This window comes from Notechis scutatus, chromosome 2 (assembly GCF_049901735.1).
Source record: "Notechis scutatus isolate UNSWTSFEM ecotype Mainland chromosome 2, rNotScu1.2, whole genome shotgun sequence".
Taxonomy (NCBI): Eukaryota; Metazoa; Chordata; class Lepidosauria; order Squamata; family Elapidae; genus Notechis; species Notechis scutatus.
The window spans coordinates 15,272,224-15,296,925 of NC_142010.1; the positions used below are offsets into that span (position 1 = coordinate 15,272,224).

The 24,702-nt window shown below is 39.1% G+C and overlaps 3 protein-coding genes across 4 annotated transcripts in view; all 3 read left to right on the top strand.

Moving 5' to 3' along the window:
• LOC113427813 (uncharacterized) overlaps window positions 1–24,702 on the top strand; it is a 142,110-nt gene that overhangs the window by 110,367 nt on the left and 7,041 nt on the right. The window lies entirely within an intron of this gene.
• The window catches only part of LOC113432332 (uncharacterized), a 149,987-nt gene continuing 127,671 nt past the window's right edge, over window positions 2,387–24,702 (top strand). Inside the window, 1 exon segment of the mRNA XM_087953502.1 lies at window positions 2,387–2,645. Coding sequence (XP_087809628.1) covers window positions 2,538–2,645 — 108 coding nt within the window. The 5' untranslated portion in view covers window positions 2,387–2,537.
• Window positions 14,273–21,640, top strand: LOC113427814 (uncharacterized). Its single transcript, XM_087953491.1, is given in 3 exon segments — window positions 14,273–14,936; window positions 18,520–20,410; window positions 20,412–21,640. Coding segments are annotated over 3 exon segments (2,178 nt in total). The 5' UTR covers window positions 14,273–14,902; the 3' UTR covers window positions 20,665–21,640.

The following is a 24,702-nucleotide window of genomic DNA, read 5'->3' on the forward strand; positions in this document are numbered from 1 at the left end:
TGTGTCAAATTAAGATCTGAGTCAACCAGTATGAATGCAGAAGCAGGGAACCTTTTTCGATCAAAGACCTGTTGTGGTGGAATAATGACAGATGTCAATGTAGAGTGCGTGTAAAAAGCTTCAGGGTGAACAATCTATCTTTCAGAGAAGGAGCCAGAATGAACAGAAGCTGAAACAAATGCATGGGCAAAAGATATTTTTCAAGCATTAGGGCCGTGTTTTTTTCTTTATGTTGTGCCAGAATCTAAGAAACGCTATAAAGGTAACTTAAAACAAAATTACTTATCCCAAATACAAATTCAAGGAAAGGAGATAGCATGGTGGCCCTTTGCACAAATACAAACCCATTATAATAAAGATAGAGAACAATTTGGCTTTAATATGACCCCACAAGAATTAGATTAAAAATGGCTAGGAGAGGAAAAGAAAACAATTAGTAAAACATAAATATCTTTTGGACTACAAATTAAAAGTATAGTCCGAGAATCTATGATAATTTGGGCTAAAAACATGGGTCATAGTATTGAATTAGATAAGTGGGAACACATCTGGCAAATAAATTAAAATTAACCATGTCAGTCTCGTATAAAGAAAAGTTATATAAAATGGTTCATCGATGGCACCTACCTCCTGCGAGACTGGCTAAGTTGATGTTCCCCAACCTACCACCCAATGGTTGGAAATGTAACTACGCACAAGGAACATATTTTCACATGTGGTGGACTTGCCCATGTGCTCAGAAGTTTTGGAGGAATATTAGAAATTGGATTTTAAATATAACAAAACAAAATTTAAAACTTGAGCCCCAAACGTTTCTGCGAAGTATGATAGATTTAAACATGGAGAAAAAAATATCAATATTTAATTCTGCACATCATAACTGCGGCCAGAATAACCTATGCACAAAACTGGAAACTGTCTTCCATTCCTTCAGAAGATATGGTAATTAAATAATACATGAATGTGCTGAGATGGATAGCCTAACCAAATTGTTAAAAAATAAACAAGATAGTGACTATTATGAAATATGGAACATTTGGTATGAGTAGTTAAATAAAAGGTAATATTTGATATTTGGATATGGAAATGACAGAAGACATGCATTTAATCATAAACTATATAGAGAAATTAAAACATTAAAACATTAAAAGAACGAACGAGTTATTGTAACAAGGCAGATCACATCAATGATAAAGATAAAGACAAAAATTAACCACTATAAAATTAGCCACTATAGAAAATTCCAGCCACAGAATCATCAGAGAAGCCATAGAGATTGAAAAAAGACCAGAAAGCATGAACAGAAGAGATGATTCCACCAGGCTGTCAATCATTTGGAAGCCTGCACTCACAAACAAAAAAATCTCCACACCACAAGCCAGGCAAACACCTGGGCACAAACAGATCCCCTGATACCTCCAGCTCAAACACACCCCAACCAGGCACCCAGATGAAACCCAGCTTCCTAACTAATGATAGCCGTCCATTTACCCGAAGCCAAGCTGCACTAAAGGCCTCCATTAAAGTAACACAATGCTGCCAGCCAATCAAGATACAAAAAGAGCCAAAAACAGACAGAAAATATCAGAGACACCCATCAAGCAGAACACAGCAAACTCCAAGACCAATAAACACAGACCAAGACTCCCAACCAATCAGGATGAAGAAAAAACCATTCTGGCACAGCAATAGGCTGCCCCAAATTTAAATCTGAAACCACTGTAAAAGTCTGACCCACAGACGGACACAATACAGAAAATATTAGATTTGCATTCTCCTTTCAGGAAGTGAAGTTGGTGTGCTGAGTGCTCTCTCCTTCTATTTCCCCCCTTGTTTGGACTGGATTATTTTTGTGTTCTTCCATAACACGAACATCACAATAGCAGGTTCCTCCAACTTTGCGTTTACAAGAAGCATTTCTTTTGAAGTCCTTCAAGAATTAGGAATAAACATATCACAATAGCAGGAACTGTTAGACTCCCTGTTCTTTTTGTAATTTATTGACCTCATAAGGTACAGATTAACAGAGTTTTGAAGGGACTCTAACCCCACTACACCATTTCTGATAGTTCGCAATCTAGTCTCTTCTTGAAAGCTCCCATTGATGAAGGTCCCACAACTTCTGAAGGAAACTTCTGTTCCATTGATTGATTGCTTTCACTGTCAGAAAGTGTCTCCTTATTTCCAGGTTGAATTTCTCCTTGTTCAGTTTCCATCCATTATTCCTTGCCTGGCCTTCAAGTGCTTGACCCCCTCGTCTCTGTGCCAGCCCCTCAAATATTGGAACATCATGTCTCCCCTGGTCCTTTCCTTCACTAGATTGGCCATGTCCAGTTCCTTTAACCGTTCATCGCATGTTTTAACTTCCAGTCCCTTAATTATCTTGGTTGCTCTTCTCTCCACTCTTTCTAGAATCATAAGATCTTTTTTTACATCGTGGCAACAATACTGGATGCAGTATTCCTAAGTGAGGTTCTACCAAGTCATTTTAAAGTGGTACTAACATTTCATGTGATCTTGATTCTATCCCTCTCTTAATGCAGCCTATGATTCTGTTGGGAAACGTAGCACATTACTGGCACACATTTAAGCTATCGTCCACTAGGATTCCAAGATCCCTGTTCCACTTACTACTTTTGAGCCAGGTATCGTATATTCTGTGCCTGTGCATTTGGTTTTTCTTTCCTAAACATAGCACATTACATTTCTCACCATTGAATTTCATTTTGTAGCTTGACCCCCTCCTCTCTGCCAGCCCCTCAAATATTGGAATGCTGCTATCATGTCTCCCCTGGACCTTCTCTTTACTAGGCTAGCCATGCCCAGTTCCTGCAACCATTCATTGTATGTTTTAGCCTCCAGTCCCCTAATCATCTTGGTTGCTCTTCTCTGCACTCTTTCTAGAGTGTAAACATCCATTTTATAGTGTGACCAAAACAGGATGCAGTATTCTAGGTGTGGTCTTACTAACGCTTTATAGAGTGGAATTAGTAACTCACTTGATCTTGATTGTATCCCTCAATGCAACTTAGGATTGCATTGGCTTTTTTGGCTGTCACCCCACACTGTTGGCACATATTTGTTCAATCAATCAGAAAAGAGTTAGAAGGGACCTTGTAGGTCATCTAGTCCAACCTCCTGCCCAAGCAGGAGACCCTACTCCACTTCTGACAAATGGCAGTCCAATCTCTTCTTGAAAGCCTCCAGTGATGAAGCTCCCAGAACTTCTGAAGATAACTGTTCTGTTGGTTGATTGTTCTCACTGTCAGAAAGTTTCTCCTTATTTCCAGGTTGAATCTCTCCTTGATCAGTTTCCATCCATTATTCCTTTTCAGGCCTTCATGTGCCTTGGAAAACAGCTTGACCCCTTCCTCTCTGTGGCAGCCCTTCAAATATTGGGATATTGCTATCATGTCTTTCCCAATTCTTCTTTTGACTAGACTAACCATGCCCAGATCCTGTAACGGTTCTTCATGTTTTAGTCCCCTAATCATCCTGGTTGCTCTTCTCTGCACTTTTACTAGAGTCTCAACATCATTTTTATAGTGGTGACACATTGGAAAAACAAATTTAATTGGCTGTCCACTAAGACTCCAAAATCCCTCTCACAGTTACTGTTATTGAGCCTGGTTTCACCCAGTCTATATGTGTTGTTTTGTTTTTTCTTGCCTAAGTGTAAGACTTTACTTTTCTCTGCATTGAATTTCATTTTGTTAGATACTCCCCGTGTTCAAGTCTGTCAAGATCTTGAGCCTATCATCTAGGGTTGTTCTTTGACTTGGAATTGTGCAAGGCTAATGAAAAATGCCACATTACCATTTTTTTAAAAAAATCGTTTGTAACTGTAGTTCAAAAATAAGTAAATCATATTAAAAATAAAGCAGACTATAAAAATTCCAAAGATAATGGCCACAAAAAGCATGTGATCAAGGTATGTAGGCTACAAAATAATTTCTAATCCTCTGATTTGCGCCTCGATTAAGAGATCAAGCATTTCCGCTTTGAAAGGCTGAGAAACAACTTTCCCGTGGAATTTTATCTTGTTTGTTTTCTTTTATTCAGCCAATGGCTCAGACTATTAGGTTAATCAATGATAGAGCGATAGATCATTTGATCCAGAAGTGGGATTACTGGTATTTTAGTGAAAGGCAGTGAAAGTTTTGTACAATCAGTAAAGAAGTTGGATAAAACTTCCCCAAATATTCCTTCAGTCAAAGAAATTTTAAGAATTGTCCATTTTGTCATCTAAAATTAGGACTTGTGTGACGCACAGCCATTTAACTTAGTGCATATCTCTGCTTTGGGAATTTGGGAATGATGGAACATCATTTGTAGGGATCTTGGAGGTCTTCTAGTCCAACCCCCTGCTCAGACAGGAAGCCCTATAACATTTCAGATAAATGGCTATCCAATTTCTTCATAAACACCTCCAGAGTTGGAACACCCACAATTTCTGGAGGCAAGTCATTCCACTGATTAATTGTTCTCACTGTCTGGAAATTTGTTGTAGGTTGGTTCTCTCCTTGAATAGTTTCCATCCATTGTTTCTTGGAACACTACTATCATGTCACACCCTAGTCCTTCTTTTCATTAAACTAGACATACCCAATTCCAGCAACCATTCTTTATATGTTTCAGCCTCAAGTCCGCTCATTATTTTTGTTGCTCTTCTCTGCACTCTTTCTGGAGTCTCAAGATCCTTTTTACATCTGGCAATCAAAACTAGATGCAATATTCTAAGTATGGTCTTACCAAGGCATTATAAATTGGTACTGTTAGGGATATACACCCTAGCAGAACGTGCAACGGCAGTCAGGCAGGCAGGCAGATATGTGAGATAAACGTTGTTGTAGCTTACACTCAGTAAAACAGATACACTGTGCCAGTTAAATAGTTTTTTATTCCAATAAGAGTTATAGCATAGTCAAACAGTCCATATATCATACACTAGTTCAGTCCGTCCGGGGATTAATCAGTTGCAAAGTCCAGTGTCGAAAAAGAGGTCAGTAAACTTACAAATAATCAGTCCAGTAATATATCTCTTTTTGCAGTAGAGATATGAAGAAAATCAAACCTCTTTTCTTCATTCAGCAATAGCAGGGAAAAACACGCAGTTATCACCATCAATCCATCATTGTCAGCAATCCAGTAAAAGCCAGCAAACAGTGAGCTCTCTTGCTCCCTCTTATGGTGATTTTACAACCGCACCCAAAAAACATGTTTTACAGTTAAAGTGATACACACACTTAAACTCACTAACATAGTTTATATATATTATTTTACCCAAACTAAGTTAGGTAACCATGTTATCCCTAACATTCTCCCCTTTTGGGTAATATAATAACATATATATCTATTTACAACTTTAACCCATAGTTTTCACAACTTTCCTTGTGCTTTACTGCACCTTGGGCTTTTGTAAACTGATCAGCAAAATTTTCTTCAGTCATGCAATATTCCAATCTTATTAAACCATTTTTTACAGATTGCCTTACATTCAAATATCTAAGATCAGTATGCTTAGATCTCGTTTTTACAGCAATATTTGTAGCCAACCGTATGGCTGCTTGATTGTCCTCATACACTACAATGGAATCATTAACAGTTATTCCCTTATCTAATAACAACTGTTTATACAGAATTAAATCAGTACATAATAAAGATAGACATGAAAATTCTGCTTCCATTGTGGACATACTTATGTGTTGCTGTCTAATTGACCTCCAACCAATCAGTGCTTTACCTAATAGTATAGCCATACCTGAAGTTGATTTCCTAGTGTTTATGTCTGTTGCAAAACTTGCATCAGCATATGCACTTAAAATCAGATCATCTTTTGGCTCCAAATACAATGCATAGTGCATTGTCTTTTTAAGATACCTTAATATACGCTTTAGCGCTTGCCAGTGACGTTCAGTGGGTTCAGCGTTGAATCTTGCCAATTGATTAATGCCATATGCAATGTCTGGCCTTGACCAATTACTAATATACGATAAACTACCAATTAATGACTGATAAATAGTCTTATCGAATTTTGAACTTTGAGCATCAGTTCGGCAAAATTCCTGACTCATTGGAGTTTTTGCCGGCTTACAAAGTTCCATTTTATACGTTTTTAGCAATTGGTAAATTTTATCTTCTTGAGATATCTTAAAGCCACTCTTGGTTTTGTTTATTGTCAATCCTAAATACTGTCTTATTTCTCCTAATTGCTTTAATTTTATCCTCTTACTTAATAATGATATTATTTCAGTAGCTTCATTATTAGTCTTTGTAATTAAAGCAATATCATCTGTAAACAATAATAATGATACTGTTCCATTAGTTTCTCTCTTAAATAAACATGGATCAGCTAAACCTGCTTTAAACCCTATATTGTTTAACTCTTTAACAATATATTGGTTCCATTCGTAACCAGATTGCTTTAATCCATAGAGACTCTTTTTAAGTTTCCAACAGTCATTATTAGTTTTATTATCCTTAATACCTACTGGTTTCCTTAAATATATAGTGTGCTGCAATGGTGCATGTTAGGTATAACATTGATACCAAATATGGTTTGGGTGAATAAATATATAAAACTTAGATATTATGGTTTAAGTGCTTATCACTTTAAGCACAATGCAGCAGGAAATTAGCCGATTAAGGGTGCGGCTAGAAGTTACAATATAAGGAAGCATTAGAAGCTGGAAAGCTTACTGACTGTTACTGTGTCTGGCTGTAACTGTGTGCTGCTGCGACTTACTGTGTACTACTGCGACTAACTGAGATTACTGACTGTGAGTGCCTGTGACTGAACTGTTATTGTTTGCTACTGTTTGCTGATTTACTGCGTAATTCTACTGAATATCCAGCGTTTGTTTCTCTGGAGAGTGAAACCGGAGGAGGATAAGATATCTTTATCGGCTGATAAAGATATTGCAAGGACTCTTAACTTGAACTATACTAGTGAGTCTTACTGGATGGAAATACTGTGAATGACTTAATGGACTGAATGACAATGCTTAAACTCTAACTGGATTAAAAACTATTTAAACTACAAACAGTGTTTGTGTTCAGTGTGTGTATACTCTGGGGCCCTTCCGCTCTCCTTTGGCTTCCTGGCTTGACTACTGCTGCAATACTCTTTTAGGGGTTAATTCTCCAAACCCTAACATTGGTTATGGGCCCAGCAACATAGTCTAACTAACCAGGATATAGCAGAGAGAGTTGGTGTGAGTTGCACATTACTGTAAAACAAACTGTTTTAATTAGTTTAAAATAGTCAAAATATCTGAAGAGTAATGGCACAAGTAAATTTGTCACAACTGTCCATGATATCCAGGCTGGATGGAACAAACTATGTTTCATGGTCAATGAAATGTAGTTTACTTCTACGCAGAGAAGGATTGTGGGACATTATAGCAAACCCACCAGATGTGAGTAGCTGGGATCCTGCTAATGATGATGATAAAGAAAAGTTACAAGACTTTAAACTGAAGAATGAGCAGGCTTTATGCATCATAGGACTGACTCTCTGTGATCAGCAGCTTGTCCATATTCGTGGAGAAGAAAATGCTGCAAACTGCTGGGAGAACCTCAGGAAGATTTATGTTCGGGACAGTGTAGGAGCACATATAAATCTTACACGGAAGCTTTTTCGAACGCATCTTCAGAGGAATGGAGATATGTTAGTTCATTTAAACTGTATGAAGAGCATTTTCAAGATTTGCAAGAAAAAGAGCTTATATTTAATGAACTGCAACAAGTCTACATAATATTATCTTCATTAGATCAAAGCTATGATGACTATGTGACTTCGTTAGAGGTATTGCCAAAAGAAAGCCTCTCATTAACCGAGATTACAGGCAGGCTACTAGAAGAAGCCAGAAGAAGGCGTGAGCGTGACGAGCTGAGAGAAGATAAGAAAGAAGAGAAATTATCTTCAAAGCTTGAAAGAAACCAGCAAAGCAAAGTAAAGCACCTGGAAGAAGAGAATTTATCTTCGACAGCATACACAATTAAAAAGTGTTTTAATTGTGGAGGCAGAGGACATTTGGCAAGATTCTGCAAAAAGAGAAAAAGCCAGAATGTAAAAAAAGCCAAAGAAAGCATTTGAACTAGCCACGTTTAGCAACCTGATGTGAAGAATAATTTATGGGTGGTTGACAGTGGCGCATCCCACTGCATCACAAGAGATAAGACAAAATTTATAAAAATGTCTACAAGTTCTCAACATATATCTCTTGCCAACGGCTGGAACCTGAAAGCGAAAGGTCAAGGTTTTGCACGTTGTCCGTACATAAACCAGGATATAAAAATGTTGTATGTACCGCAACTAAAGTTTAATTTGCTTTCAGTAAGGGTATTAGATAAATTAGGTTATGTAATTATTTTTAAGGATAATAATTGCATAATTGAAAAAGATAACAAAAAGGTAACTGCAGCTTTAAATGGAACATTATATGTATTAGATAATAGTAAGAAAGGGAGGCTCAAACTGTATTTAATAATATAAAGCCTCATGAAGAATGTATCCATTTATTGCATAGGCGTTTGGGGCATGTAAATTTTAAAATGCTAAAACGTACAGTTGAGTTATCTGAAGGAATAAGGTTAAAACCTTGTGATAAATATTTGCGTTGTAATGTTTGCTGTGAAGATAAGAGCAAAGTATTGCCTGCAAATAGGCTAAATGGTTTCAAAACAAAAGAACCTTTAGAAGTAGTATTTGCAGACATAATAGGTCCAAAGAAACCCAGTATGGGGGTGCTAGATATATACTGAGCATTATGGACCATTATTCTAGATATGGGTTTTGCTATTTAATGAAAAGCAAAACTGAAACATATCAATATTTTTTCAATTGGCTTAGGTTTGCTGAAAGAAAGTCTAAACGACAAATGATAACCCTGGTGACAGATAATGGCACGGAATTTATTAATAACAAATTCCAGAACAGACTTAAGGTAGCTGGAATAGAGCATAAGAAGTCTGCTCCATACAGGCCAGAACATAACGCTTTTATTGAAAGAAGAGGCCAAACACTACAGGCAATGGTTAGAACAATGTTAAATGATTCTGGGTTACCTGATTCTTTGTGGGGAGGCTACAATGTGTGCTAATAACATATTGAACAACGTTGTTAATACAACAACAGGTGAAATTCCATTCACCAGGTGGCATGGCAGGAAACCTGATCTAAGTTACCTGCACACATTTGGTGCACCAGCATGGGTGCATATTCCTGCACAAATCAGAAAAAAAGGGCAACATAGAGCTAAAAGATTTTTCTTCGTTGGTTATCAGGCAAACCATAGGGCATATAGATTTTGGGAGAAAGGCACATCTAAAGTGTTATGTAGTGCTAGTGCCCAATTTCTAGAACATGAAGGATGGGAGAAATTAGAACAGGATGTCAATAAAGAGATGTAGTTATTGAATCCTATAGAAATCCCATTAGTTATCCCTGTAACTTTAAAAATAAAGTAAAGAGACAAATACAGGATGAGATAGTGCCCATAAAGGAAGAAACAGATTCAATAGCTGAACAGGATGAGGAAGATGAACAGGTAGTAGTTCAACAAAGTCCTCCTGTAAGCCCTGTAATTCCCAGAAGAACTACACGTAGTATCTAGACCGCCTGATAGGTACCAGGCTAACACAGTGTGCCAGATTAATCAAGTTCCTAATTCTGTTGAAGAAATTAAAAAGTATCCTATTAAGGAAAAAGAAAGATGGTATGCAGCAATGAATAAGGAACTGAATTCATTAAATGATATGAAGGTGTATGAAAATGCCAAATTACCTGTAGGAAAGAAATCCATTGGCTGCAAATGGATATTTAAGGTAAAAACAGATAAAGATGGTAATTTAATCCATAAGGCAAGGTTAGTAGCCCAAGGTTTTAGGCAGAATGCCAATGACTATGATGAGGTGTTTGCACCTAGTCTTAAGGCAGCAACCTTGAGAGCAGCTTTAGTGTGGGCAGCTAGTAAAAACTATATAGTTAACCATCTAGATGTGGAAACTGCTTACTTGCACGCCCCATTAAAACATATTATTTATATGAAAAAACCTGTTGGTATTAAAAGTGAAAATAAGGATGATAATGATTGTTGGTTGTTAAAGAAAAGCCTCTATGGTCTTAAACAATCAGGCTATGAATGGAACCAGTATATTGTAAAGGAACTAGACAATATAGGATTTAAAGCTGGTTTAGCCGATCCATGTCTGTTTAAGAGGGAGACAAATGGGAAAGTATCATTATTATTACTATTCACAGATGATATTGCTTTGATAACTGAAACTAATGATGAAGCAAATAAAATAATAGCATCATTAGGAAAGAGAATAAAGATCAAGCAATTAGGGGAGATAAAGAAGTATCTCGGTTTGAATATAAAGAAAACAAGGAAAGGTTTTAAGATATCTCAGGAAGATAAGATAAGCAAATTGCTAAAAGATTACAAGATGGAGCTTTGTAAGCCAGCTAAGACTCCAATGAGTCAGGAGTTTAGCAACACTGATGTACAAAGCCCTGAGTTTGATAAGGTGATTTATCAATCTTTAATTGGTAGTTTGAGTTATATTAGTAATTGGTCTAGACCAGATATATCGTACTGCGTGAATCAGTTGGCTAGATTCAATTCTGCACCATGTGAAAGACACTGGATTGCAGCTAAGAGGATATTAAGATATCTTAAAAAGACAATGAATTATTCATTGTATTTAGAACCAAAGGGTGATTTAATTCTAAGTGCATGTGCAGATGCTAGCTTTGCATCAGAAAGAGACACTAGAAAGTCGACTTCAGGAACAGCCATAATGCTGGGTAATACATTAATAGGCTGGAAGTCAATAAGACAACAGCATATAAGTTTGTCTACTATGGAGGCAGAATTCTCCTGTTTATCATTGTTATGTACAGAATTAATAATGTATAAACAAATGTTAATTGATATAGGTATAACAGTAGATTATCCTATAATTATACATGAAGATAATCAGGCAGCAATTCAAATGGCCACAAATATTGGAGTAAAAACAAGGAGCAAGCATACAGATCTAAGATACCTAAACGTGAGACAATCTGTAAGAAGTAAGATGATTCAGCTAGAGTACTGTATGTCGGAGGACAATTTAGCTGATAATTTTACTAAAGCCCAAGGTGCCAGTAAGCACCAGGAGAGTTGTGAAAAATATGGGATAAGATTGTAAAGGTATTATATATTTATATCACCCAAAAGGGGAGTATGTTAGGTATAACATTGATACCAAATATGGTTTGGGTGAATAAATATATAAAACTTAGATATTATGGTTTAAGTGCTTATCACTTTAAGCACAATGCAGCAGGAAATTAGCCGATTAAGGGTGCGGCTAGAAGTTACAATATAAGGAAGCATTAGAAGCTGGAAAGCTTACTGACTGTTACTGTGTCTGGCTGTAACTGTGTGCTGCTGCGACTTACTGTGTACTACTGCGACTAACTGAGATTACTGACTGTGAGTGCCTGTGACTGAACTGTTATTGTTTGCTACTGTTTGCTGATTTACTGCGTAATTCTACTGAATATCCAGCGTTTGTTTCTCTGGAGAGTGAAACCGGAGGAGGATAAGATATCTTTATCGGCTGATAAAGATATTGCAAGGACTCTTAACTTGAACTATACTAGTGAGTCTTACTGGATGGAAATACTGTGAATGACTTAATGGACTGAATGACAATGCTTAAACTCTAACTGGATTAAAAACTATTTAAACTACAAACAGTGTTTGTGTTCAGTGTGTGTATACTCTGGGGCCCTTCCGCTCCTTTGGCTTCCTGGCTTGACTACTGCTGCAATACTCTTTTAGGGGTTAATTCTCCAAACCCTAACAGTGCATGCAGATAGGCAGTTTCTACATCTAAGTGATTTATAATATAGTTTTTATAAGCTGCCCACACTAAAGCTGCTCTCAAGGTTGTTGCCTTTAAATTCGGTGCAAATACTTCATCATAATCATATGGAGTTTGATTAAATCCTTGAGCTACCAACCTAGCCTTATGGGTAACAGTCCCATTTTTACCAGTTTTTAATTTAAATATCCATTTGCAGCCAATGGACTTTTCACCTGGAGGTAATTTGGCATTTTCATAAACTTTCATTTCCTTTAATGAATTTAGTTCCTTCTCCATTGCCCCGAAAGCAAATTAAACTTAAGTTGTGGTACATATAACATTTTTACATTTTCTTTTATGCAAGAACAATATGCTATACCTTCACCTTTAGCTTTCAGTTTCCAGCCATTACCTAAAGATATCTGCTGTGAACTTGTGGACATCTTAACAAATTTTTTCTTATCATTCGTTATGCAGTGCGATGCTCCACTATCTACAACCCATAAATTATTATTCACAGTTTCGTTGCTATACATGGCTAACTCAAAGCATTTTTTATCCTTTTGATGCCTTTTAGCATTCTGGCTGGCATTTTGGCTTTTTGCTTTCTTGCAGAATCTAGCCAAATGTCCTTTTCCTCCACAAGTAAAACATTTTCTAATTGTATAGGCTGACGAAGATATTTTCTCTTTAATTGCACTCTTCTTATTACTGATTTGTTCTTTTGGTCTTTTGTAGGTTTCATGTGATCTTAATTCTATCCCTGTCTTAATGCAGCCTATGATTGTGTTGGAATATTTTTGGCAACGGTAGCACACTGCTGGCTCATGTGTAACTGATTGCCCACTAGAACTCCAAGATCCCTGTTGCAATTACTACTTTTTTCATATCATTTTTTAAAAAAAATTATATATACATATTTTTAATACAACGTGTTGTCTGGGCGTTCCATTTTACAAAAGAGTGAAAACAAAATAACAAGTATAATATTAGTGATGCATATAATTATAAACATATTTATAATTATATTGGCTTGTTTGTGATTGTATCATATATCAATTATAGTGGCATACTTATAAACAGTATTCATATATTTACTTACACATAAGAATACTTTTTCCTCATCTAATTTCTACCTTGTAACTCTAACCATTGATAAAACTTGTTCCATGTTAAATAATACTCTGAATTGCCTTTGTCTTTTATTTTCAATGTCAATCTGTCCATCTCTGCACAATCCAGTATCTTCCGAATTTCATTTTCTTCAGGTGTGGGGTGTTCTCATTTTTCCAATATTGTGCAAATACAATTGTTCCTGCTGTCAGTATATGTAATATTAAATGTTCTGTCTCACCTGTGGCCACGAGGTGAGAGTCCAAATGTCCAAAGGGAAAAACACGAACAGACAATATCAGAAACAACAGAGTTAATTTTCCTTTTGGCTGAATTCCTCGTTGGCAGATTTCCCAGAAGCTGTCTACAAATTCTGATAACGAGCAGAGCTATAATTCATAGACAAACGGCAAACAGAATACTTTGTCCAAACTGCAGACGCAAATTAACAAGTTTGACCCGAACAGGCTTCAAAGCTAACACGCTTCCTTATATTCCTTGAAGGTCGTGTCAGTCTCTTTCTTCAGTCCCTGATTGGACGTCTCCTTCCCATTTGTGCTTACATCTGTTCCTTGCATCAAACCAACATTCTTCGGTTTGATCTTCATCCAAGGACTCCTCCTGCACGTTCTCCTGCTTATCTGCCGACATCTGAGGCATAACTAATGAGGAAGATTCTGGAGAGGATGATGATTCCAAAACTTCCAGCAAAGCAGGTTCAGACCCCAATGCCAAGTCCTCCTCTTCCTCCTGACTCCCATTTATGTCCCTCAACAAGGCAGGCTCAAACCTTAATGCCAGATCTTCCTCATGACTCGAGTCTATGTCTTCTGACACAGCAGGTTCCAACCTCTGAGTCACAACAATTAAATATATAGTCCCTTTATCACAGCTCTCTGGTATTATACCAACAGAAATATTTCTGGCTTTAAATCTGTATGTTGCTTAGTCATCTTTTCCAACCAAGTGTGTATTTCTGTCCAGTATTTTCTTGCTTTCATACATGTCCACTACATATGATAGTAAATGCCTGGAGTCTGATTGCATTTCCAACCTTTGGCAGACATATTATGAAACATTTTTGCTAATCTTGCCGGTGGCAGATGCCAACTATATAACATTGTATTAAGGTTTTCTTTATATGTAGTAGCCATTGTCAATTTGTAATTTCTATCCCAAAGTTTTTGCCATTTATCTAGTTCTTACAGTATAGCCAAAGTTTTTTGCCCATACTATCATGGTTTCTTTTACTTGTTCATCTTCCATTTTAAAGTTTAATAAATAATTATATAATTACGTAGCAGCTTTTCCTCTGTCTCTAATAAAATGTCATTAAGTATTGTTGGTTCTTTATAGAAACCCCATGTTTTCACATCCTTCTTGTATCTCGATAGTATTTGCAAATGTGGGTTTTACCACACATTTTTGCCAATTAACATTATTAAATACTTTCTGGACACGTATAACAATCAATGCTAGTGGTTTTTCACAACGTATACTTCATAGTATTCCAGTATATCTAAAACCATTCTCACATTGTTTCTAATATTTTCATTTTGTTAGATGGGGTCCTATCTGCCGATCCTTCTATATCTTGAGCCTATCTTCTGGAGTTTTGGTATTCCTGTCAATTGAAGTTTTGGAAGTTTGGCTTGAGTCTCATGATTTAATTGGGGTAACTGCCAGATTTATTTGGAGCAACTGCTGGAATCCTGACATTGGTCTTGTCTGCAAATTTGATGAGTTCCCCTTTTATCCTCTTGTCTAAATCATTGATGAAGATGAACATATCTTGTGAATCTTCCTGTTCTGTTCTTTTTTCTGTGTTCAGGAGAGTCTTGTGTCCTTCGAGGAGGTGGCTGTGTATTTCTCTGAGGCGGAATGGTCTCAGCTGGATCCTGACCAGAAAGCGCTGCATTCAGAAGTCATGCTTGAAAACCATAGGAATGTGGTCTCTCTGGGTAAGAATTTTCTTGTCCCAAATCAGAGAGTTCAAGAAGAGAGATTATAGTTACCGTGTTTCTCGTATAATAAGGCCGGGTCTTATTTTTTTTTGAGCCCCGAAAAAATGGCTAGGTCGTGTTTTCGGGGGTGACTTAATTCCCCCCCTTGCATCTTCGGGCGGTTGGGCAGCAACAGCTTGGATGTTGACCTCGGCGTTGGTGGGGCACTTCGTATCGGGGTCAATGCAGGCAGCACCATATCCGGGTGTGCAACAAAAGTACTTCCTAACGGCAAGCCCCCCCACCATTCCCCCCCATTTCGCATGTTTTAATATAGGCTTTAATTTGGGGGGAGGGGCTTAATTTCATTTCATGCCTATAAAACATGCTGGGACTTCCTATTGGGGGAGGCCGTATTGTTGGAGAAACAGGGTAGTTTTTTTTTTTTTAATTAAAAATCATTGATCAGATATCATCTCTTCAGAAGGAGAAAGAAAGTACAATCTGGCCTTGTACTGCAAGGAAGAAAACAGTCAATGTCTCTTTGGTTACATGCTTTCCTTGCTATTTTTTATCTGTAGATTTTCCATTCCTATTATAACTTATCTATGGAGGCTGAGAAGAATGAGGTGTGCTTTTATGTGTCCTCTGGAGATCATGTGAGAGGAATGTGTTGTCACGTCCTCTGAAACCTCCCCAAATTGTGTGAGAACAGAACTTTCATGCTCAGCCCATGGAAGAGCACTCTCCCAATCCAATTCAAGAGTAAAGGCCTCATGCAGTGTGACTCAGAGCATCCTAGGGCAGGGGTCGCCAACCTTTTGGACCTCAGGGACCACCAAACTCATAATTTTAGATCCCAGGGACCACTAACCGGTTCTGTGGGTGTGGCCTAATTTGTGGGTTTGGCTTTGTTGTCATGTGACTGGCTGGGCATGGCTTGTATGTAAATATTATAAATGTTTATATAAATATTGAATTTTTTTATTTAAAAAAGAGCAACTTTTACCCAAAATCAGGCAAAGCAGGCAGGCAGATTGAGTTGCTCACAGAATCACAGATTCATTCAGAGTTCTATCTGCCATCAGCTAGCTCAGTCTGTCACATAAAATTTGCTTGCAAGCAAACTCACAAAATTAACTCACAACACACCATGTATGTAAATGTTGAATTTTTTTTATAAAAAAAGAGCAACTTTTATCCAAAATCAGGCGAAGCAGGCAGGCAGATTTAGTTGCTCACAGAATCATTCTGTCATGCCCCTGGTGGAGACTGACTTTGAGGAAGAGGAGGAACAGCCAACAGGGAGTGGAAGTGTGGCTCCAGAGGTGGTGGAGGCGGTCTGGGAAAGGGCAGAGGCCAGCTGAGTAGTCAGAAGAGGACCCAGGCCCATCCCCTATCCATCCTAGGGCACGCAGGGAGGAGAGGATCAGGGAAAAATGTGGTCTACCTGGGAGGAGAGGGCCATGATCATCTTCATGGTTGCAGGTGTGAGATCTGCATAAGAGTTTGGACCTGTGTGCTAACAAACGCTGGAGACAAATTAGTGTTTTATTCCTAGAGGAGGTTTATCTTGGTTGGCGTTCTTCCAACGGACTGTATCTGGTTATCTTCCTGAAGTTGGTAATTGTTTATCCTGGTCTGTCGTGGAACTTTATTCAATGCGGTTTGTTTTTGTTTTTTGCTTCGTTAGCTGCTCTTTGAATTTGAACTGTGTTTTCTTTTGTTTGGAATGTTATTTTGAAAGTAGTTTAATCTTCAACTGTGAACAATTAAACAGTGAAGCCAAGTTGAAGGCATTAAAGGACCTTTATTTACGTTTTGGTTTTTGTTATATTTCTGATATATTCCGGGTCCTCACACATTCATTGATCTATCTAACTGCCATCGGCTACCTGAGTGTCACATAAAATTTGCTTGCCATGAGTCTGCACTGAATAATAGATGCTTCAGTCCTAAGGGACTTAAAAGCAGAGCCAAAGATTTAAAGACTAGCTAGAAAGCAAGAAATCCAACTATTTCCTGCTTCCTAGGTAATCTAAATCTCCCGGCACATCAGAACAGCTGATGGTCGGGGAAAAAAAAAGGAAAAATAGCAACTTAGCAGGCAAGTTTGCCTGGTACAGAGTGAGTGGGTGGGAAGGGTTCCCGCGGGCCATGTGGGCAACGCAGTCTTGTGTTTCTGTACAGCCTGGATTAATTCCTTTGGGGGGTGCTCTGAGGGCGACATTTCTCTGCGGCCCACCAAAAATTTCTCGCGGACCACCAGTGGGCTGTGGCCCACCGGTTGGTGACCGCTGTCCTAGGGTACAGGTAATCTTTGAGTTACAACCACTCACTAATTTCCAATTTATGACCTAGCCCACTCCCAAGTACTTAAGACTCAGTCTTAAAATTACAAATGTTGCAGCACCACAGCCATCATTCACACGAATGACAGCAGAGGCGCTGCAACAACATTCGCCCTACCTATATCCCCATCCCACCCAACGGGATTTACATTGCAACAATGTAGCGAGCTGTCAATTCCTTTGCCTGCTTCAGTGTATTTGCAGAAAAAGGAGGCCTAAAGGACTGAGTACGCGAGATCAGTAGTGGGAAATCTCGCACTACTTTAGGCCTCTGTTCTATGCCAACCGAGGCCTACATGAGATCCAGGACAAAGTGCTTTGAAAACAGAAAGAAGGCCTCTTTGTTTTGAAAGACTTTTGCCTTGGATCTCGTGCAGTCCTCAGTTCTTAAAAGAACACAGGCCTAAAGTACCAAGTGCAAGATAATGTGAGATTACTAACCTGAGATCTTGCACTACTGGTCTTATGTGATATCGCGCTAAAGTAGTTTAGGCCCCTATTCTCTGCGAACTGAAGCCTGTACCAGATCCAACCAAAGATCTAAAGCTGATGAGACTTTGGAGCAGCGAAATAGCCATTCTTGAAGCCTCCCAACCTTTCCTGTCTCAGTGCGAAGAGTGTTTACAAGCCAAAGTGTTTACAAGCAAGAGATTTCATTCCAAAATCTCAGTTGTGATCAAGGAACAGGCTGAGTGGGGGTCTTGCCTGCCAGATACTGTGGAGCACCTGCTCCAAGGTACACCGGAGAAGAAGCATGTTTCAAAATTGTTTCAGATCTCACAGATCTCTGCTGAAATTAACCCACCCTAATCAATCAATCAAAATAAATAAATATAACTTTGGACAGCGCTAGCTCTTTAGCTTTATGACAGAGATGAGCACTGCCTGCTAGAGTCAGAAACAACCAGCACGTATGTGCGAGGGGAACCTTTAAATAAATCTTCCCTCAAGTTTTTCCTCAATTCTCCCTTGGATGTTTCCCCTAATTATTCCTTAATTCAAAACAGACTTTGAATGAGATTTGCATATATATATAGATACTTGTAAAGAAAGAGATGTTTTCTAGATGTTTTCAAAGCTTTCATGACTCATTAATACAGAAATCATGTCTATATCACATCACTGTTAGCATGCAAACGTTCAACATAATGCAATTTCAGAAAAATTCAGAAGGAAATTCACTTGATTTTGTACAGTTTAATCTTTTTCTCTGACCTTGTTATCATTATTATTTCTTTTTTGCTTTGAAGGTAACAATAGACAGAAGGATCAAGATTCCTGTGAATGGTCCCAAGTGATCAATGCTAAAGATGGAATGGAGAAGTTTGGAATTCGAACGGAATTCGAAAGCCATGAGAGAAACCAGTCAAATAATTGTAATCAGGAAAGCTCATCTTCCACTGTTGCTCCGATGCAAAACATTCCTGCCCAGCAAGAGAAAATAAGGAAAAAATATATTGGGAAAAGCGTGAAGCCAATGAAAGCTAAACTACAAGTAAAAGAACATTATTTAAGCCAAAACAAAGGAAAAAGTGCTATAAAAAGACACAACAGACAAAATTACAATGAGACATTCATTCCTTCACTTAGAAGTAAGTTCCTCACATCACAAAAAGGGATTGACACAAAAGAGAAGCCTTATAAATGTTTGGTATGTGGAACATATTTTAGAACAAGCAAACAACTTACTTCACATGAAAGAATTCATACTGGGGAGAAGCTCTACAAATGCAGAGAGTGTGGTAACACGTTCAGAAGATGGCATAATCTTATTTCCCATAAAAGGATCCACTCAAGAGAGAAACCATATACATGCATGGAGTGTGGAAAGACCTTTGCTCATAGTATTGGACTTACTATTCACAAAAGGATCCACACAGGGAAGAAGCCGTATAAATGCATGGGGTGTGGGAAGACCTTTGCTCAAAGTGGTAATCTTATTTCCCATAAGATGATCCACACAGGGAAGAAGCCGTATAAATGCATGGAATGTGGGAAGACCTTTGCTCAAAGTGGTCATCTTAGTTCCCATATGAAAATCCACACAGGGGAGAAGCCATATAAATGCATGGAGTGTGGAAAGACCTTTACTCAAATAAGTCATCTTGTTTTACATAAGAGGATCCACACAGGGGAGAAGCCATATAAATGCATGGAGTGTGGAAAGGCCTTTACTCGAAGATATCATCTTAGTTCCCATAAGATAAGCCATACAGGGGAGAAACCATATAAATGCACAAATTGTGGAAAGACATTTGCTCGGAAATATGGTCTTACTTCTCATAACAAAATCCACACAGGAAAGAAACCATATAAATGCACAAATTGTGGAAAGATGTTTGCTCAGAAGTATGATCTTAGTTGCCATAGTAAAATCCACACAGGAGAGAAGCCGTATAAATGCATGGAGTGTGGAAAGGCCTTTGCTCGAAGATATCATCTTAGTGCCCATAAGATGAGCCACACAGGGGAGAAACCATATAAATACACAAATTGTGGAAAGATATTTGCTCAGAAGTATGATCTTAGTTGCCATAGTAAAATCCACACAGGAGAGAAGCCGTATAAATGCATGGAGTGTGGAAAGACCTTTGCTCGAAGAGGTAATCTTATTTCCCATAAGATGATCCACACAGGGGAGAAGCCGTATAAATGCATGGAGTGTGGAAAGACCTTTGCTCAAAGTAGTAATCTTAATTCCCATATGATAATCCACACAGGGGAGAAGCCGTATAAATGCATGGAGTGTGGAAAGACCTTTGCTCGAAGATATCATCTTATTTCCCATAAGACGAGCCACACAGGGGAGAAGCCATATAAATGCATGGAGTGTGAAAAGACCTTTGCTCAAAAATGTAATCTTATTTCCCATATCATGATCCACACAGGGGAGAAGCCGTATAAATGCATGGAGTGTGGAAAGACCTTTGCTTATAGTAATGGACTTTCTGTCCACCAAAGGCTCCACACAGGGGAGAAGCCATTTAAATGCATGGAATGTGGAGAGATTTTTGCTCAAATAAGCCATCTTGTTTTACATAAGAGGATCCACACAGGGGAGAAGCCATATAAATGCATGGAGTGTGGAAAGGCCTTTACTCGAAGATATTATCTTAGTTCCCATAAGATGAGCCACACGGGAGAAACCATATAAATGCACGAATTGTGGAAAGACATTTGCTCGGAAATATGGTCTTACTTCCCATAACAAAATCCACACAGGAGAGAAACCATATAAATGCACGAACTGTGGGAAGGCATTTGCTCGGAAGTATGATCTTAGTTGCCATAACAAAATCCACACAGGAGAGAAACCATATAAATGCAGAGAATGTGGAAAGAGTTTTGCTCAGAATAGTAATCTTACTTCTCATAAAAGGATCCATGCTCATTAGAAACTGTATAAAGCAATAGCAATTCCACTTAGACTTATATACCACTCCACAATGCTTCACTGCACTCTCTGAGCAGTTTATAAAGTCAGCATATGGTCCCCAGCAATCTGGGTCCTCATTTTGCCCACCACAGAAGGATAAATGCTGAATCAAACATGAGCCTGTCAAAATCAACTCCTGGCTGTGGATAATTAGCCTGCATTCTAATTACTGACCACCATGTCTCTATAGATTTTTATCTATATGCATATTGTGCATTTCAGATCCAAATGAGACAAGGTTGAATCCAACAAAATGAAATTTAATGTGGAGAAAAGTAACATTTTACACCTGGGCAGGAAAAACAGATTACCTGAAACCTGGCTCAAAAATATTAACTGTGAAAGGGTCCTTGGAATCCAAATGGATGATCATTTAAGCATGAATAACCTGTATGCGGCTGCTGCCAAAAAGCTAATACAATCCTTGGTTGTATAAACAGAGGCATAGAATCAAAACCACATGAAGTATTAGTACCGCTTCATAAAGCCTTAGTAAGACCACACCTGGAATACTGCATCCATTTGGGTCATGTTGAAACTTTGGAAAAAGTGCAAAGAAGAGAGGCTATACTGAAGGCCTGAAGACTAAAACAAGAATGGTTACAGGAACTGGGCATGGCTAGTCTAGTGAAGAGAAGGACCAAGGGAGACAGGATAGCAGTGTTCCAATATTTGAGGGGCTGCCACAGAGAGGAAGGGGTCAAGCTATTTTCCAGAGCACCTGAAGGCCAGACAAGGAATAATGGATGGAAACTGATCGAGACGAGATTCAATCTAGAAATAAGGAGAAATTTTCTGACAGAACAATCAACCAATGGAACAGCTTGCTTTCGGAAGTTGTGGGAGCTTCATCACTGGAGGCTTTCAAGAAGAAACTGCAGTGCCATTTGTCAGAAATTGTGTAGGGTCTCCTCCTTGGGCGTGGGGGGGTTGGACTAGATCAGGCTTGTCCGGCCCGTGGGCTGCATGCGGCCCAGGTCGCCTCGTAATGCGGCCCAGTGCCCACCCCAACCTTCGTGCAAGAGCCAGCGAGGAGGAGGAGGAGAGGCAGGTGCGAGGGGGGGCGAGGCGAGCGCCACGCCAAGCAGCAACAGAAAAGGCGGGCGCCATCAGTGTTCCTTGTGCCGAGGCAGCCGCAGCCCAAGAGTCCCGCTCCGCCACCTGCTGTTGCCGCTGCCGCTGCTGCTTCCGCCGCCACTGCGGCATCCGCCGCCGCTGCTGCTTCTGCCCCCGCCACCGCCGCTGCTCCTTGTGCCGCCGCCGCTGCTGCTTCTGCCCCGCCGCTGCTGCTTGTGCCGCCGCCGCCGCTTCTGCCCCCGCCGCCGCTACTGCTTCTGCCGCCGCTGCTGCTTCTGCCGCTGCCGCCGCTGCTGCTTCTGCCCCGCCGCCGCCGCTGCTTCTGCCCCTGCTGCCGCCGCTGCTGCTGCTGCACCGAGCCTCCCGGTCCTTGCCTTCCAGTCCTGCTGCATCCAGCCGGGCCATTTGCAGGAGGAGAGGTAGGCGCGAGGCGGGCGAGCTTTCTCCCCCCCCCCCCCGTTACTGTTATTTTATTTTATGTGCGGCCCAAACCAAATTTTCATCTTCTAATGTGGCCCAGGGAAGGTGAAAGGTTGGACACCCCTGGACTAGATGAACTACAAGGTCCCTTCCAACTCTGTTAATCTATTGTCTGATTTTTTTTCCCCCAAACCACCAGAGGGCAAGATAAGAAACAATGGATGGAAACTAATCGAGGAGAGAAGCAACCTGGAGCTTTCTTACAGTGAGGACAATTAACCAGATAGCGTGGGTGCTTCATCATTGGACATTTTAAGAAGAGACTGGATAGTCACATGTCTGAAATGATATAGGATCTCCTGCTTGAGCAAGAGGCTGGACTAGAAGAGTCCCAAGTTCCCTTCCAGCTTTATTCTGATTTTGAATCCTCAATCCTTTCTTGTGCTTTTTTGCTAAGTAGGAAGTTTTTAAGTGGACATGAGCATCAGTGGAGATTAAGGTTATCATTTGGCCTGAAAGTGATGTGTGGATGCCAATATTTAAGTGGTGCAGATTTCCTAATCATTTCAAGTAACTCTCTCTGATGAGTATATCCACTAGAGTTGCAGGCAGAAATGCAATTAGTCCTAAATCCCTTACTATTGTTTCCACTTTTCTTACTATTGTCACAATCTGCCTTTCCACCCTGCTTTACATGATGCAAGTAATAACCGAGAAAGAAAACCATAAGGACAAGGGAGTTGTAGTGATGCTGAATTAGAAAATGCAACACATAGGCTCTTTCTCCTAACTTTGTGGTGATATTTCCTTCCCTTCCCTCATGTTGCCCATCTCTGGACTCACACAATCTTATAACATTTTTAAGTGAGGTTTCCAGAAGTCGACAGTATTCCAAATGGTATCTCACTAAAGCCATATGTAGAGGGATAGGACCTCCTTTTTGCTGATGGTGATGCATCTCAATTCGTTTGCCTTCACATGTTCCTTGCTTATTTTTACTTATTTTGTTCACTTATTTTGCATTTATCATTGTTTCAGTGCCATGGCAACTAGCTTTCACATAGTTGTGTAAAAAAAGGGAAGAGAAAGCAGTGGTAGGGAAATGTGGATGCATATTAAGTTCCCATAGGTAGGCAGCTTGCAGTCCCTGATTTGGTTATTGGTTATAAGTAACCATTCGAGGTTACAATGGCAACAAATGATGGTTCTGACTTACTTCCTCCCTCCCTTCCAAATTAGACATACTCCAAGATATCAGAATGAAAACCACTCCTGTGTGCTAACATTGCAAAGGATCAACCAAGAAGGAAGATCTTTGGAAATCCATGGGGACCAAAATAAGATGAAATTAAGAAGTACTTAAAAAACCTACTTCAGTCCTTCCTGATGAAACAGGCAGAAATATGAATAGGAACTTTGGGATGTGGAGATACCAAAACTAATCCAACCTGCCAATAAAGGAGAAAATGTGTAGGGCCCAGTTGAAATGAGGTGTCCTTGGTGCTCTTTGAGCTTGATTGTGTTGTTGCAGACATTTCATTAGCCAAAGTAGGGAACATCATCAGTGCACCAACCAACCTCAGAGGGCACCAAGGAGCCTTCAGTCCAACTTGTGTCCACTGTGTCAAATTAAGATCCGAGTCAACGAGGATGAATGGAGAAGCAGGGAACCTTTTTCGGTCAAAGACCTCTTACGATGTGATGGAATGACAGATGTCAGTGTAGTGTATGTGTGCAAAAAGCTTTAGGCTGAACAATTTGTCTTTCAAATAAGGAGCCAGAATGAACAGAAGCTGAAACAAATGCACGGGCAATATATATTGTTCAAGCATTAGTGCCATGTTTTTGTCTTACGGTGTGTCATAACATTAAGGTAACTTAAAAATATCAGTCATGCTTGCTTGACATGCATAAAATACTTGCTAAACATGCATAAAATTCTCTTCGTTGCATTAAAAATTACTAACCCACTAAAGTGTTTGGATGGCCTTTGAGGGGGGGCATATTTCAACTGTTACTCAGTTGAAGCTATTTTTTCAAATATCCTTATTAAACGTTTTGTGTCAAAGTGGAGAAAAAAAGAAATACAGAAAGAAAAATCAGACGTTACCTCCATTTTTAAAAATGGAATTTTAACCACTTTTCCATCCTTTTCCATTGTTTTGCTCCCTGTAACTAACCTCTGTGTGTCGTTGTCAACTCCAAATCTGGTCAAATTTTTTCCTAGCAATTGAGCCTTCGACTTTTCTTGCTTTGCTTTTTCATTTTATTTTTCCTCTTTTCATTTATGGTCTAATGATATATCTCTTAAATTCTCCATGGGGGTTAAGTTTCCTAGTCACATTTTGTGAGGTGAATTTCCTTCTCAATCTCTTTATTCTTTATTTAACTTCACCAATTTTGAAAATCAAATATTACTTCTCTTTAGAACAATTCTTTCCAGCATTCAGATTAATGCCTTTTAATGCCAAATCCTGCCCGATCGCCAAGGTGAATTTTC